This window comes from Macaca fascicularis, chromosome 6 (assembly GCF_037993035.2).
Source record: "Macaca fascicularis isolate 582-1 chromosome 6, T2T-MFA8v1.1".
Classification (NCBI taxonomy): domain Eukaryota; kingdom Metazoa; phylum Chordata; class Mammalia; order Primates; family Cercopithecidae; genus Macaca; species Macaca fascicularis.
The window spans coordinates 79,581,609-79,598,803 of record NC_088380.1 but is presented as its reverse complement, the minus strand read 5'-3'; the positions used below and the strand labels follow the sequence as shown (position 1 = coordinate 79,598,803).

Genomic DNA, 17,195 nt, shown 5'->3' with positions numbered 1-17,195 from the left:
CCTCTGAAAGTTATGCTTTGAATATACAAATTCTTAAGGTCTGATTGGATGGTCCAAGTTTAAGAAAAAGAGACGTTATTATTAATAGGCTATAAACTATTATTACAAAGTAAAGTAAAAATACCAATCTGGTTATTACCTCCTTATATTTATATTTTTCATAAATGGACTCTAAAATATACTTAAATCTATACTGATACTAAAAATGTCTCCATGAACAAATCTATTAAAGCCTATTTTCTGGGCTTAATGTAGAAGAAATACAATTTAAATGCATTTGTAACAACCAAGGTTAGCAAAAAAGCTTTCTGATCCCATCTCATAATTTTATTACATATAAATATTTTCCAAATTAAGGTAAATGCAGAAGCAAAAATTAAATTTCTAGTTTTAAGACACATATGAATGTATATTACTTGAAAAATGAACTTGGCTGTTTAGGAAAAAAATTTAAAAATAATATAAAATAAATATGACAGACATCTGATAAATTTAAAAATTTAAAATATGTAGTGTGAATTAAGTCATAGATGTTAATTCAGTCAGATGTTTTCCAAATCTGAATTCCCAGGGCACATACACAATAAGCCAATTTTCTTTCTCTCCATTTTTTTTTTTTTTTTTTTGAGACAGGGTCTCCCTCTTGCCCAGGCTGAAGTGTAGCTGGGACTACAGGCGCAAGCCAACACACCTAGTTAATTTTATACTTTTTTGGTAAAGATAGGGTTTCACAATCTTGCCCAGGGTGGTCTCCAACTCCTGGGCTCAACTGATCCTCCCACCTCAGCCTCCTAAAGTGCTAGGATTATAAATGTGAACCAACTTGCCTCGCCAATAAGCCTTATTTTCAAACTTACATTAGCTGATATTTATGTGCTTCAGTTCCTGTCACTTTTTAATATTCTGGTTTTAAAATGTAGAGCAATTCAGAGGGGAAACAGGCCAGGCACGGTGGCTCACGTCTGTAATCCCAGCACTTTGGGAGGCTGAGGCGAGCGGATCACCTGAGGTCAGGAGTTCAAGATCAGCCTGGCTAAGATGGCGAAACCCCATCTCTACTAAAAATACAAAAATGAGCCAGGCATGGTGGCGCACAGCTACTCAGGAGGCTGGAGCAGGAGAATTACTTCAACCCAGAAGGCAGAGGTTGCAGTGAGCTGAGACCATGCCACTGTACTCCAGCCTGGGTGACAGAGTGAGACTCCATCTCACAAAAAAAAAAAAAAAAAAAAAAAAAAAGACTGTGAAACAGTTGAAATGGTATCTACCTGGAGACCTTTTCCTCATCTGGATGGGTAGAAGTAAAGGTAAAGAGAGCTACAGAAAAACTGCAAACCAAATGAGTTATCTGTCACATTCATAAGTCCCTTCTGCCGAGTTTTTTATGCCATGTTTTGTACCTCATGCCTCAACCACCCAGCCCTCAGGTGAGTCACTGTGAGAGCAGAATTATACAGCAGGAAGCAAAGAATGCTGCCTTCTAGTACATTATCAGAGCTGCTGCAGAATGCTCAGGTATCTTTTCAATCTGAACTACATTCTACTTTTCTGTGAGGCCTGGTTGTGCAACCAACAGTTGGACTAGTTTCTTACTTGCTTTGTGTCAGAAACATCTTTATAATCCCCATAACTGAGGTAATCAGAATGTAACACTAGGATTAAAGCATTTCATTTGAACGACAAGCACTAAAAAGTGAATGGCATTTCAGTTTCTTTTATTATCTGGCACTCACCATCCAGATTTAGATGGGAGAGTAAACATTTAAAAATTTTATTTGTATGTAGAGATGGTAGTTAGCAATATATTTCCAAAGACAAACACCTTTTAGAAAATGGGGAAACAGCAAAAAAATGTCTTGGACTTTAGAGGAAGATATATCAATTGCCTGCCACAGTCAGTGCACTATTGACAATTTCCCATGGCATGATGTGAGATGAGACATGCCTGAAAGTCCAGCCCACAGGTATTTATACATGAGAAGAAAATTTAAACTATTCCAATTGCTTAGGAATATGAAAATACATGAAGAGGGCGCTGTACAAGTAAATATGTTAAAAGCAATAGATATTAAAAACTCACATACTCATAGTGAGTTTGGACATTATAAGAAATGAAAAGAACATTAGTAGGCCGGGCGTGGTGGCTCACGCCTGTAATCCTAGCACTTTGGGAGACTGAGGCGGGCAGATCACCTGAGGTCAGGAGTTTGAGACCAGCCTGGCCAACATGGTGAAACTCCGCCTCTACTAAAAATACAAAAAACTAGCCAGGTGTGGTGGCAGGCACCTCTAATTCCAGATACTCAGGAGGCTGAAGCAGGAGAACTGCTTGAATCCAGGAGGCAGAGACTGCAGTGAGCTGCGACCATGCCACTGCACTCCAGCCTGGGCAACAGAGTGAGACTCTATCTCAAAAAAAAAAAAAAATTAGTAGAAAATGAAAATATTTACTTTAATCCCAATGTAAAAATTTTAAAACATATCATGCAAGTAATTGTTATGGGAGGCCCTCAGGGGATGCTTTGACATAATTATTTAATGATATTCCCTCATTCTCTTGTGAAAGTAAGGAATTAGTAAAGTAAGATTTTATACAAAGTGACATCAGGCTTTATGTACCACATCCTCAAACAATAAAGTTAGACGAAATAAGGAAAACCTTTTGCTCTATGCCTCTGTGTCCAGAAATGATGATTATTATTTAATGTTCCTATAAAAGAAAAGAGAGACCAATCCCTTAGGGCTTTAAATAAGGTAATGAAGTTGTGACTTGGTGCCCATATTAAACTTGCTCCAAATGATGTGAGTCACAAACAATGTGAGAGAGTTAGATTAATGTCATTGGGGATCTACCATTTTTGCTTCAGGGAAAGTTACAAACAGGTCTCCCCAGCACTGTCTGGCCCGTCTGAAGCAGAGTTGTGCACATGAAATGTTCCTGTGGGTTGTGAGCAAACCCTTCTGTGTCACTTTTTCATCCAGGTGAACTTTGTTCAGGGGTCCAGGACATCTCAGATATAATCATACCTTTGACAAAATGTTGAAAGCAGTATATGTAATATCTGCATGTTTCTTGGCATTGCTTTTGGATAGGTAATAAAGGGATTTAAAAAAAAAAAACAAACCCTGGAGTCTTGAAATTATACAGTGTAAGGCAAAGAAGGGAGTGAGAAGTCATTAATTTTGGCAGAGTTAAAAACGTTATAATTGCTATAATAATTAGATTATTAGGAAAATTAGGAAAATGAAGAAAAATAGAATCATCCAATGTTTTGATATGCTTGAGGCTAGTCTTTTCTAACAACAACAAAAGGCCACTTTAAACAGATAACTTCCTCAGCTTCAATGCCATCCAAACTCTTAAGTTAGTTAGACCTTAGGAAAATAACTGCTATAAAATTACTTTGTTCAGGGATTCTGCAGACTCTTAAGCTTAGAGATTTAACAATCACATTTCGTTTATATGTGATATTCTACATGTTTAATGCAGAAAACCCACGGTATTTTTTAAATTTTCTGATTTTACATTTTTATAAAGGTACATCTATGCCTTCTACCTATACAGGCTAATAAATTAATTGGATCAATTCAAAGAGTTGTGGGTTTTTTTTTTCACTGCTTCTTGGTTTGATAGTCTTAATAAGTTGCTTACCATTTTCTACAGAGTTTCCCATTTTGATGAAATACTTTCTTTTATCCTCAGGCCAATTTTGTCTTTCTTCTAAGTGTTTTGTTATATTCAAGTAGGCTTCATCAAGACTCATGGCCATAAAATTGGGATCATAATCAGCAAGTATTTCCTTAACCTTCAAAGGAAACAAAAAGAAGTTTAAATTTTGCTGTGATAGCAAATTTCTTCTGTCATATGTAGCTGATAAGAAACGTTAATATTCTTAGTTTGCAACTACAGTAACAATCCTGCAGTCAATAGCTCATGGATTTAAGGAATAAATAATCCACTACCAGGGAATATTTTCTTTTTCTTTTTTTTTTTTTTTTGAGACGGAGTCTCGCTCTGTCACCCAGGCTGGAGTGCAGTGGCCCGATCTCAGCTCACTGCAAGCTCCACCTCCCGGGTTTATGCCATTCTCCTGCCTCAGCCTCCCGAGTAGCTGGGACTACAGGCGCCTGCCACCTCGCCCGGTTAAGTTTTTGTATTTTTAGTAGAGACGGGGTTTCACTGTGTTAGCCAGGATGGTCTCGATATCCTGACCTCGTGATCCGCCTGTCTCGGCCTCCCAAAGTGCTGGGATTACAGGCTTGAGCCACCGCGCCCGGCCTACCAGGGAATATTTTCAAAATTTCTTTTTGTATTAAAATAGACCATGAAGGCAGAAGACCACAAAATAGCTTCATTTGATACAATCTCTATTTAGCTACCTATATCTAGTGATAATAAGCAATTCAAATAAATCTCAGACAACATTATCTGGTAGGCACATATAAAAAAACGGTTAAGGTTAAATTTAGGTAGCTCGTCAGAAGCTGAAGTGGGAATGATAGGATTCTATTCCCTCCTGCCTTTTGTGATTTATTGTTTTTGGTTCATTTTAAAAAGGAATAATCTTATATAAAGGTACTATGTTGCTTTAGAAAATATTTCAATTAATTATAACATGCACATAAAAGTCCACTTAACATTAATTAATGCATTAATCCATACAGGAAAATGAATGTTCTCTATTTCCTGTTACTTATTAAGATCTGGAATGGAAAAAAATGACAAATCTATAGTGTACTTCCATGATTACCTTAAATGATGGGGAAAAGTCTGGAGTTACATCTTAGGATAAAAGAAATACATATAAAGATTAGAATTATAGTTGCTATAATTCAGAAACGCCTTTTATATAAGATAGTGTTCTTACATAAAACTATGACTTTTTTTTCTAACCACTTAAGTATTAGCTATAATTAGAGGCAATGGTTGTCAATATAATATGCATATTTTCCAGATTGGGTGACTGAGTGACACCGTGCCTCAAAAAAAAAATGTGTATTAGAAAATATATTTGCTGAATTATGCTATGCTTCCATTTAGCTTTTAAAACTGTCTACTGTATCACAAGAAAACTGTTTCTTGTTTTATAAAAAGAAAGCTTTTTAGCTTAATATAATTATGAACAGCTGAGTCAAAGGGAATTTTAGAAAATGGTGATATAAACTTGGCCAAGTTTTACTCAGAGAGTGCCTTAATTAGCTTTGTTCTTGTTATAATGTGCTCAAATAGAATCTTTCCAATGAAAATGAAACCCTGTGAAGTCTATAACTGGCAGCCAACTAAGATTCTGAATGAGAAGTACTCCCTAGAGACACTGTTGAGTATTTATTAACTTCCTTTACATAGGATATTGCTATAAGAATTAAAAGAGACATGTTCCAGTAAAAATCAAGCACTTAAAGCTCCAATATCTTGGATAAAACAAAAATGGCTAGCTGGGCATGGTGGCTCATGCCTGTAATCCCAGCACTTTGGGAGGCCTGGGCAAGATAATTTTCTGAGGCCAGGAGTTTAAACCTAGCCTGAGCAACATAGCGAAACCCTATCTCTGCAAAAAAATTTTAAAATTAGGAGGGTGTGGTGATGCATGCCTGTCATTCTAGCTACTCAGGAGGATAAGGCCAGAGGATTGCTTAATTCAAGAGTTTAAGGTTACAGTGAGGTATGATCGAGTCACAGCATTGAGCCTGGGCTATGGGGTGAGACCCTGTCTCAAAAAATAGGGAGGGCTTTTTCTTAAACTTTCTAACCAAGTCATGAATATTAATGTATCCATAGGCAGTGATGAATTTGTTCTATAGTTCATTTACACATAAGAACTCATTTGTTATCTGCAAATAAACTAGCTAGATTCGGCTCAAATTTGAAGAGTTCTCTGACTTACATAAGTAACCAGACTAAAATAACTAAAAACACTTTGGTTTTCACTGGCATACTGCCAGAAGTATTGCTGAGTTAAAGCACGACTTTAAAAAATGCCTTCTCTTACTAAATTTTTGTAGGATTTTTAAAACTTCTTAAAACGCTATATTTATGATTAGTATTTTATCTCTTTTTAATTAGGAATACAATGAAAGAGATAAACAGTAACCAAATGTGAGTGTGCTCCCCTCTCCTACACTGCCTTTTCAGAGGTATACACAAAGCACTTGCTGTCACAGACCGCCTTGGACAGAAAAAAAAACAAACCTGTGTTTAAACTTGGAATAGTGTCATTTCTCGGGAAAATGAGGTGGAATAAAAATAAGAGGGGTGAATTTAAAGACCCCTGGCATAACAAAAGAGTAATAAGTATTAGGCCACAGTTTTTTAAGTGTTTCCATTCAGACAGTAGTCTTAAACACATTTTACTACAGCAGTCTAAAAGTATTTGATATAGCAGTCTAAAATTTTATTCCAGCACTGCATGATAAACCACTTGTCATAAAAAATAGAAAAAAATGAAAATTTTCACATATGACAGTTTGGCAATTTTAGTAAATAATCAAATCTACTTCAAAGATTCTTTTCAAAGCAATGGATTACTCTCTTTTCAATTATCAGTCTTAGACAGTAAATGATTATAGGGCAAGAAAAGTAGGCTAATCAAAATACATGAATTTTGTCACTGTTTAACAACATTAACAAATAATTATTCAGATAATAGGTTGACATTAATGATGAGTAGATTCTGTAAGTTATTAATAAAATGTGGTTCTAGAAAAAATGTATATTGTATGTTAAGAAAAAAAAGCTAAATTTAATTTTATATTATCATTAAGGCAGTTCAAAGTTGGAGGAAATGGGAAGAGTTTTCTAAGCAAATGAAAACTGCATGGAAAGGCAAATAATTGGGAAAAAGAATGATGTATTCTGGATACTATATGCAGCTCAGTATTCAATATACAAGCTGAAGAAGTGATAGGAGGCTCGACTGAAAGCGTAAGCTAAGACCAAATCCTATGTGCTAAGGCACTCAGACTTGAGTCTGCAGGTGACAGGAAATCAGTGAAAGCCTAAAGTAGGGGTGAGACATTAACTTACCTCTTTACTCACAGCTCGGTATTTGTCAAAGTTTGGAGGCACTATTATAAGTTGTGGGCAGAGTCTCTTAGCAATAAATCCTGGCATGGCTGCACGAACACCAAACCTCCTTGCATGGTAATTTGAAGTAGACTGAAAGATATTGGACCACATGGAAAAAAATATACAAACCTAAATGGACATATTGATCAATGCATTCATAGGAAATACATTAATATGTGCCTTTTCAATTCAAGGACATTTCATTTATAGGCCTCTGTTTTAATCCAAGTTTTGACTTATTCTGTCACAGTATTTTGATACCATGACCCTCTCCCATTACTATCCCTATATTTATAATGCGATACCAGATATAAACAAGACTGTGCTAATAAAAAGATTTTTTTAAATTTCTACTAACTAAACGTCATTGGTTTGAAGGCATACTTGTTATAGAATGAATATCAAAGTTTGAATGATGGTGAGTTATGCTACATGAAAGTAATAATATACTAAGTTGTACAGAATAGTCATAAAATAATAGTATACAAATAGTAAAGACGTTACATTATAGAAAGTAATAGTATATTATACTATTATAGTATAGTATAATAGTAAACTTTTGGAATTTGCTCTATTTGGGATTTTGGAAACTTCATCTAGAACAAAAATAAAAGGTCTACTATGTGGTCAGCCAAATTAAGTCTCCAAAATGAAGTGATTAAAGCTTAAAATAAGTTTAGAAATTAAGGGTTTTTTCTTAAGGCTTAATTATCTTTTTTGCTGAAAACATTTTGACTAGGAGATGGAACTACAAAAGTATGAGAGTAAAAAGGAGAATATTGGTTCTTGCCTCCACTTCTCGCCATGTCTTCTCACAAGACTTTCAGGATTAAGCGATTCCTGGCCAAGAAACAAAAGCAAAATCGTCCCATTCCCCAGTGGATTCGGATGAAAACTGGAAATAAAATAAGGTACAACTCCAAAAGGAGACACTGGGGAAGAACCAAGCTGGGTCTATAAGGAATTGCACATGAGATGGCACATATATTTGTGCTGTCTGAAGGTCACGATCATATTACCATATCAAACTGAAAATGTCACCACTCTCTGGAGAGTTCGACATATTTTCCTCTCTGAATCTATTATGAATGCGTTGGTTAGCTGGGTTCAGTAATAAATATGTGAGGCCTTTCATTTCAAAAAAAAAAAAAAAGGAGAATATTGCTTATTAAATCCTGTTGATGATGATATCTGATGAAAGTCTATGTGAATGTGGTAGACTGTAGGACTATTTATAAAACAAATTCTATCACAAATTAAATCCTTATTTGGAATCTCAAGTGAAATTTCAAAGAAATGCAAAACAGAATCAAATGAAGGAATTATTTCACGATAATATGAATTTTCCTCTAATGATTTTCAAATGGCACTTAAAACATCTTGATAGTACTCAGAACTATACTAATCCTTAGTCAGTGTTCTGAAACAGAAAATGTAGATAGCACTAGAAACAAAACCAATGCTTTAGTAAATAAGTTTAATAGAATCGACATAAAAGCTAGATCTATAGTAGAGGAGAAACAAACTTTTAAATAAGAATTTCTCTAACTTTTAAATTTGTGGTATATTGTACATCACAGCCACAACACTTTACAGTTACTCTTATCAAAAGTGAGTTCTAGTTCCTCATGCCATGTGACTTGCCTTGTGACTTGGTTAGATGAAAATAATGTGAGGGAAGTGACACTGTGTTCCGAAACCTAAGTTTTTGCTTTTAGTAATCCAGCAACTATTGTAAATATTTCGGGGTAGATTACTCAATGTTGAAGCAACAATGGAGAGGAGAAAGTTCTGAAGCTGGAATCCATTCCGATCTCCTCAGTCCAAGTGCCAGACATGTGAATGAAGCCATCTTGGATTTTTTAACCTCAGTTAAATTGCCCTAGCCAAATCCAGGTAGAGCAGGGTTGAGCCATCGCCATTGCACTCTGCTCAAATTACAGAATCATGAGCTAATAAATTTTGGCTATCCACTAAATACTGCGGGAAGCTGTTATGCAGCAATAGATAACTGCTACACGATCTCAGTTGCAACTCTCAGTGCCAAGTTAGAACATTTCAAAAATCCATCAAATTCACCAAAAAAGAATTCTATCAGTAGGAATAATGAAACGACTCCCATTAATTTGTAGATATACTTTTATATGTTTAATAGGACAAAAAGTTATGCTTATTAGAAGGGAAACCGCCGGGCGCGGTGGCTCAAGCCTGTAATCCCAGCACTTTGGGAGGCCGAGACGGGCGGATCACGAGGTCAGGAGATCGAGACCATCCTGGGTAACACGGTGAAACCCCGTCTCTACTAAAAAATACAAAAAACTAGCCGGGCGAGGTGGCGGGCGCCTGTAGTCCCAGCTACACGGGAGGCTGAGGCAGGAGACTGGCGTAAACCCGGGAGGCGGAGCTTGCAGTGAGCCGAGATCGGGCCACTGCACTCCAGCCTGGGCGACAGAGCAAGACTCCGTCTCAAAAAAAAAAAAAAAAAGAAGGGAAACCTATTTGTTCAACATACAAAGGGAGTAATCTTTGTTTAAATATAACAAATAGTAATTTTGAATTTAGAAACAATAACTGATTTTTAGGAGGACAGAAACTGTAGGAAAGAAAATATTTTGTAGATTTCAAAAGCAGTCGGTTTAGCTTTAACATGGCTACAGCAAGTTTGTATGTATACACATACATAAACATACATATATTTATGGTGTTACATCTTAATAAAAGTAAATATATATTTTTGAAATATTTATTGATGATTTGTAGGAAAGGGGAGTTTCCTTTCAAAAAACAGTGGTTTGGAAACAGTTATCAGTTGCCTGCATACTCACAGAGGCAGAGATAAAAAACAAACAGATTATAGTTTTATAATAAAATAATCACTCAGTAAGAATTAGTTTTGTAGCTATCTAAGGCATGGGAAGGAGTTAGGAACAGAGAAGAACTCTTCTTGTTTATCTAATACTTTTTAAGTACCAAAGCCCATCTATTTCAGTTGCTACTTTTAATTCCCAACACACTTTCAGCCACACATAGCTATCCTGGTCATTTTTACCTTCTAAAGTTAGAGTGTAAAAAGGAACAGCAACACAGTAATCAGAAAAGCAAAGTTCTAAGTCATGGGAGAAACAATTTAACTGCATTCTAAATGTACTCTATTAATGAAATATGTTATTCCAGAACTAGGGTTGGCAAATCTTTTCTTTTCTGTGAAAGTCCAGATAGTAATCATTTTAGGCTTTGCAGATCATTGAATTATTGAACTCTGCTCTTTTAGTGCAACAATAGTAATAAATAAATGGGTGTGACTTTGCTCCAATAAAAAGCTGGATTTGGCCTGCAGACCAGTTTGAAAATCTCTATTAATACCTTATAATAACATTTCCTTTGCTTTCTTATTCAACTCTCTTTAACTAGAATGGTTACTTATGGAAAAATTTAATTTGCCATGGAAGTTACTAGGTTTGTAACTTTGGGCAAGTTATTAAGCATCTCTCTGAGTTTTCTTTTTTGCCAAATGGAAATAAAAACTAGTACCTTAAAGCAGCAGTTCCTAACCTTTTTGGCACCAGAGACTGGTTTTGTGGAAGACAATTTTTCCACGGACTGGTGGGGCGATGGTTTCGCGATGATTCAAGCATGTTACATTTATTGTGCACTTTATTCCTATTATAATTACATTGTAATATATAATGAAATAATTATACAACTCACCATGATATAGAATCAATTGGAGCCCTGAGCTTGTTTTCCTGCAATTAGACAATCCCATCTGGGGGTGATGGGAGACAGTGACAGATCATCAGGCATTTGATTCTCATAATGAGTATGTAACCTGGATCCCTCGCATGCGCAGTTCACAACAGGGTTTGTGCTCCTATGAGAATCCAGTGCCACAACTGATCTGACCGAGTTCGGGCATACTGCAAGTGATGGGAAATGGTTGTAAATACAGATGAAGCTTCGTTCGCTTGTCTGACGCTCACCTTCTGTTGCGAGGTCCAGTTTCCAACAGGCCATGGACCAATACCAATCTGTGAACCAGGGGCAGGAGTCCCCTGCCTTAAAGTATGTTGAAAGGATTCAGTAATTGAGTCATATATAAGGCACCCAGAAAAATACTCAGCAAACTGGTAGACCTCAATAAAGAATTCCCCCTTCGTGAAACAGTAAAGCTTACTTGAATATGTTATAAAATTTCCTTTTTGTGTTTGATCTTTACTTACCAGCATACTCATTGATCCTACAGCAATAGGTTTATCCTTCAATTCTGGATTGTCCCTCATTTCTACAGCTGCATAGAAAGCATCCATGTCAATGTGCACTATGGTATTGCTCAAATTTCGGCTCTGTTCTAATTCCATTGCAAATCTGTCAACCTTAATTTTTTAAAGAAGTTAACATACTTTTAGACAACATAATATTGAAACACCATTAACTACAACATTAATCTTAATTTATTAAGTGTCTATCAGTCTCTGTCCACACACCCATTCATCCATCCATCCATCCACCCATCCATTTACTTTTATGGGTGTGTATTTTGTTGTTCATGAGTGTTTACGGGTTTATATTTTATTACTATTTATAAGTGTTTATCTATGTATATTTTATTTTTAAATTAAAATTGGTAATTGCTTTTATTTTCATAGAGACAGCCTATCCTCAAATATCATTCCCTACCAACTCCTTCATCTCTCCATACCCTCAGGCACATAACAGGAACTTAATATTTAATGAATGAATGAGCTAATCCAACTGATTTTATTAAATGATTCTACTGCTTTATAAATTTGGAGTTCAATTCACTATAACTAAAAGCTTCAATGTAGGTAAAATAAACAACTGCCATTTGATTCATAATAATAATGTCTTTAAAAATCAACAAAGGAAATATACAACAAAAGATTATACCTCTTTGGCATATGATGTTTATGCTGAACAGTAAGGTACAACTGAAGATACTGAAGCATAATGTAAATGTTCCCTCTGTAGAATTGCTTTTATAATGCTAAAATTTGATGTTAATCTATACAAGTAAAATTTAAAACCCAAGCTGTAATTTATTCTTCATGAACTTTTATATGTCAAATATAATAGTGAAGATCCTTAATCTTTAAAGAATTTTAGTTTCTTCAGAGAAAAAGAGTTAGATTTACAAGAAAGAAATGAAAGAGGATAGACTAAACAAAGGAAGCAAGTAAGAAAAGTGATTATGTAGCAGACATACTCATTTCTAACTTCCATTTTTGTGGCCGGCCTCTACTATCAAGGCAAGAAAGGCTAAATACTCACTTACCCAGCTTACCCTGCAGCTGGGGGTGGCTGTGTAATAGCTGTGATCTATGCAACACAGGGAAGTTACCAAGACCATTAAAGTAAAATCGTAAGAGAAGAAAGCTATTAAATAAGCTGGAAAACATACAGAACATAGAACAGTACCTGGTACATGGCACAAGTTCAATAAATGCATCTATCACTAAAAGGATCAATGGATAGCTGCATAATAAAACATCAAAAACTGAGAGAAAAACAGCCAGCAATGAGCAACTGGGGTGATCTATGGAATGGAAATAACTTCTGTCATGTGGAGTTCCCTCTAGCAAGTTTTCTCAAAGGTGGAGAGCTATAGGTGTATATGTTTTTTCCCTCATGTTGGACTCCAGCTTTGCCTCCATTCTGCAGAACATTTTTTATGTCCTTCCTTCTTAGTGTTATAGAGACACCAGCTGCACACTAGTCGCAGGTTAAACCTATAACTCCTCTTTTAGAAGCAATCACCCTGACTCATGTTTGTCTCCAGGAGGTACAGTGAAATCTGTAGAAGGCTCCCCCTTGTTTAGGCTACAGCTCACTGAATGACCTGGGTTGCTCTATGCCTTCCTCAGGCTGTTCCTCTGTCTACATTGCCTTTCCGAGCTCTGTCACAAGCCTTCAAGGATCAGCTGAAATATATCTTGGTATCTTAATAGAATGTCTGTCCTCTGTGCCACAGAATTTAATATTCCTTGTTTCCCTGCTCTTGCATGGCATTATTGTGTTAGATACTAAATTGTCAGTTCCTTCAGAAGAAAGACCTTATCTGACTTCAAATTATTTTCTCACAAGAGAGATGGGGAGGGGAGACTAGAAGGAGAAAAATTATGAATTTACAGCAGTATATTAAAGTTGGTTTAAAAAGTGAAAGCAGTACTAGTAGAAAAATCTTGAAGAAGACTAACTTCCTACAGTAAAATCCCATACGTAATAAATGGAACCTTTCAACATTACTATAATTTAACATGCTAATTAAAACCTACTTCTTTTAGTACCTCAATTCTGAACCAGAGAATAGCATCATGACCACATGTAAACAAATTATGGAGATTAATAAAAACAAATGTAAACTAAAAACTACTCTATTTTAATCCAGAAAATATACCTAAGATATAACAGTCACATGAGAATAAGAAAGTGGCATCTGAAATACCTTGACATGGAATCATCTAGAAAAGAAAAAGATGATGAATAGAAAGCAAGTCAAATGGGAAAAAATTCTCCTCAGACTCATATATTAATGCTATAAAAATGTCTTCAGCAAGCTATTCTCTTTTTTTGTGTGCTTAAAGCAAGAGTAGTTGCCAAAAGGAAATCTCCCCACTGCATGACTCATACATTCTACTTTCCTTTTACTATCTCTCATTAGTCACCTTTGTCTGAACTCTTCTCTTTCTACATCAACCAGATGCATGCCACTACTGCTTTTAAAAGTTTCTTCAACTGAAATCCCCATTCATATTGTCCTTTCTTCCATTTTCCAATGACTTTCAAGTTCTTATCTGAGTCTCCAACACGTACATTGTTCTTTTTGCTACTGCTCAAAACTAGTGTGTGTCACACTGGTTAAGAGTAACGGCTTTTGGGATTCCCGGGCAAGATGGTCGAATAGGAACAGTTCCTGTCTGCAGCTCCCAGTGAGACCAAGGCAGAAGGTGGGTGATTTCTGCATTTCCACCTGAGGTATTCGGCTCATCTTATTGGGACTGATTAGAAAGTGGATGCAGGCCAAGAAAGGTTAGGAGAAGCAAGGTGGGATGTTGACCCACCCAGGAACCATGAGGGGTCTGGGAACTCCCTCCCCTAGCCAAGGGAAACCATGAGGGACTGTGCTGTTAGTGAGGGATGGTGCTATCCGGCCTAGATATTACGCTTTTCCCACTGTCTTCACAACCTGGAGACCAGGAGATTCCACTGGGTGCCTACACAACCAGGGCCCTGGGTTTCAAGCACAAAACTGGGTGGCCATTTGGGCAGACACTGAGCTAGCTGCAGGAGATTTCTTTCATACCCCAGTGGTGCTGGAACGCCAGAGAGAGAGAACTGTTCATTCCCCAGGAAACGGGGCTGAAGCCAGGGAGCCGAGTGGTCTAGCTCAGTGGATCCCATGCCCACAGAGCCCAGCAAGCTAAGATCCACTGGCTTGAAATTCTCGCTGCTGGCACAGCAGACTGAAGTCGACCTGGGATGCTCCAGCTTGGTGAAGGGAGGAGCATCTGCCATTACTGAGGCTTGTGTAGGAGGTTTTCCCCTCACAGCGTAAACAAAGCCAGCGGGAAGTTCGAACTGGGTGGAACCCACCACAGCTTGGCAAGGCCACTGTAGCCTGACTGCCTTTCTAGATTCCTCCTCTCTGGGCAGGGCATCTCTGAAAGAAAGGCAGCAACCCGTCAGGGGCTTATTGATAAAATTCCCATCTCCCTGGGACAGAGCACCTGGGGAAAGGGGCAGCTGTGGCGCAGTTTCAGCAGACTTAAACGTTCCTGCCTGCTGGTTCTGAAGACAGCAGCAGATTGCCCAGCAGAGCGCTCAAGCTCTGCTAAGGAACAGACTGCCTCCTCAAGTGGGTCCCTGATTCCAATGCTTCCTGATGGTAGGGGTCAACAGACACCTCATACAGGAGAGGTCCAGCTGGCATCTGGTGGTACCCCTCTGGGACAAAGCTTCCAGAGGAAGGAACAGGTAGCAATCTTTGCTGTTCTGCAGCCTCTGCTGGTGACACCCAGGCAAACAGGGTCTGGAGTAGACCTCCAGCAAACTCCAGCAGAACTTCAGAAGAGGGTCCTGCTAGAAGGAAAACTAAAAAACAGAAAGCAACAGCATCAACATCAACAAAGAGGATGACTACGCAAAAGCCCCATCCAAAGGTTACCAACATCGAAGACTAAAGGTGGATAAATCCACAAAGACGAGGAAAAAACAGTGCAAAAAGGCTGAAAATTCCAAAAAACAGAACATATCTTTTCCTCCAAAGGATCACAACTCCATGCCAGCAAGGAAATAAAACTGGATGGAGAATGAGTTTGACAAATTGACAGAAGTAGGCTTCAGAAGGTGGGTAATAACAGAGTCCTCCGAGCTAAAGGAGCATGTTCTAACCCAATGCAAGGAAGCTAAGAACCTTGATAAAAGGTTACAGGAACTGCTAACTAGAATAACCAGTTTTGAGAAGAATATAAATGACCTGATAGAGCTGAAAAACACAGCACAAAAACTTCGAGAAGCATACACAAGTATCAATAGCTGAATTGATGAGCGAAAGAAACGGTATCAGAGATTGAAGATCAATTTAATGAAATACAGTGTGAAGACAAGATTAGAGAAAAAGCATAAAAAGAACGAACAAAGCCTCAAGAAATATGGGACTATGTGAAAAGACCAAACCTACATTTGATTGGTGTACCTGAAAGTGATGGGGAGAATGGAACGAAGTTGGAAAACACTCTTCAGGATATTATCCAGGAGAACTTCCCCAACCTAGCAAGACAGGCCAACATTCAAAAGAAAACCGCAAAGATACTCCTTGAGAAGAGCAACCCCAAGACACATAATCATCAGATTCACCAAGGTTGAAATGAAGGAAAAAATGTTAAGGGTAGGCCAGAGACAAAGGTCGGGTTACAAAGAGAAGCCCATCAGAATAACAGCAGATCTCTTTACAGAAACCCTACAAGCCAGAAGAGAGTGGGGGCCAACATTCAACATTCTTAAAGAATTTTCAACCCAGAATTTCATATCCAGCCAAACTAAGCTTTATAAGTGAAGAAGAAACACAATTCTTTACAGACAAGCACCAGGCCTGCCTTACAAGAGCTCCTGAAGGAAGCACTAAATATGGAAAGGAAAAACTGATACCAGTCACTGCAAAAGCATACCAAAATGTAAAGACCACTGACACTTGAAGAACCTGTATCAACTAATGGGCAAAATAACCAGTTAGCATCATAATGACAGGATCAAAATAAATGCCCCAATTAAAAGACAAAGACTGGCAAATTGGATAAAGAGTCAAGACCCATCAGTGTGCTCTATTCAGGAGACCCATCCCACATGCAGAGACACACATAGGCTCAAAATAAAGAGATGGAGGAAGATTTACCAAGCAAATAGGAGGAAGAAGAGGAGGAGGAGGAGGAGGAGGAGGAGGAGGAGGAGGAGGAGGAGGAGAAGAAGAAGAAGAAGAAGAAGAAGAAGAAGAAGAAGAAGAAGAAGAAGAAGAAGAAGAAGAAGAAGAAAGAAGAAAGAAGAAAGAAGAAAGAAGAAAGAAGAAAGAAGAAAGAAGAAAGAAGAAAGAAGAAAGAAAGAAGGAAGAAGGAAGAAGGAAGAAGGAAGAAGGAAGAAGAAGAAAGAAGAAAGAAGAAGAAGAAGGAGGAGGAGGAGGAGGAGGAGGAAGAAGGAAGAAGAAGAAAGAAGAAGAAGAAGAAGAAGAAGAAGAAGGAGGAGGAGGAGGATGAGGAGGAGGAGGAGGAGGAAGAAGGAAGAAGGAAGAAGGAAGAAGGAAGAAGGAAGAAGAAGAAGAAGAAGAGGAGGAGGAAGGCAGGCATTGCAATCCCAGTCTCTGATTCTCTGATAAAACAGATTTTAAACCAACAAAGATGAAAAGAGACAAAGAAGGGCATTACATAATGGTAAAGGGATCGATGCAACAAGAAGAGCTAACTATCCTAAACATATATGTACCCAATACAATACCACCCAGATTCATAAAGCAAGTTCTCAGAGACCTACAAAGAGACTTAGACTCCCACACAATAACAGTGGGAGACTTTAACACTCCACTGACAATATTAGACAGACCATTGAGACAGAAAATTAACAA

The 17,195-nt window shown here is 37.5% G+C and overlaps 2 protein-coding genes across 23 annotated transcripts in view; one reads left to right on the top strand and one right to left on the bottom strand.

The window, feature by feature from the left end:
- Positions 1-17,195, bottom strand: part of POLK (DNA polymerase kappa) — an 88,284-nt gene that overhangs the window by 18,262 nt on the left and 52,827 nt on the right. For 13 of the 22 annotated variants that reach the window (XR_012413751.1, XR_012413750.1, XR_012413749.1 and 10 more), the window contains 3 exons: positions 11,287-11,439; positions 7,025-7,156; positions 3,653-3,806 (listed from right to left, as the gene is read on the bottom strand). Coding sequence is in view for 14 of the 22 variants with exons in the window: in XM_073993626.1 (XP_073849727.1) it covers positions 3,653-3,806; positions 7,025-7,156; positions 11,287-11,439 (439 nt within the window). In the remaining 8 variants the exon portion in view is untranslated. Of the gene's footprint in view, positions 1-3,652; positions 3,807-7,024; positions 7,196-10,774; positions 10,833-11,286; positions 11,440-17,195 lie in introns of all 22 variants that reach the window. The other 9 variants (XR_012413748.1, XR_012413746.1, XM_045393870.3 and 6 more) reach the window with 2 other exon arrangements.
- LOC102128966 (large ribosomal subunit protein eL39-like) lies at positions 7,848-8,219 on the top strand. Its single transcript, XM_045393891.3, has one exon. It carries the CDS (start codon positions 7,871-7,873, stop codon positions 8,024-8,026), a length of 156 nt encoding a protein of 51 aa, XP_045249826.1. The 5' UTR covers positions 7,848-7,870; the 3' UTR covers positions 8,027-8,219.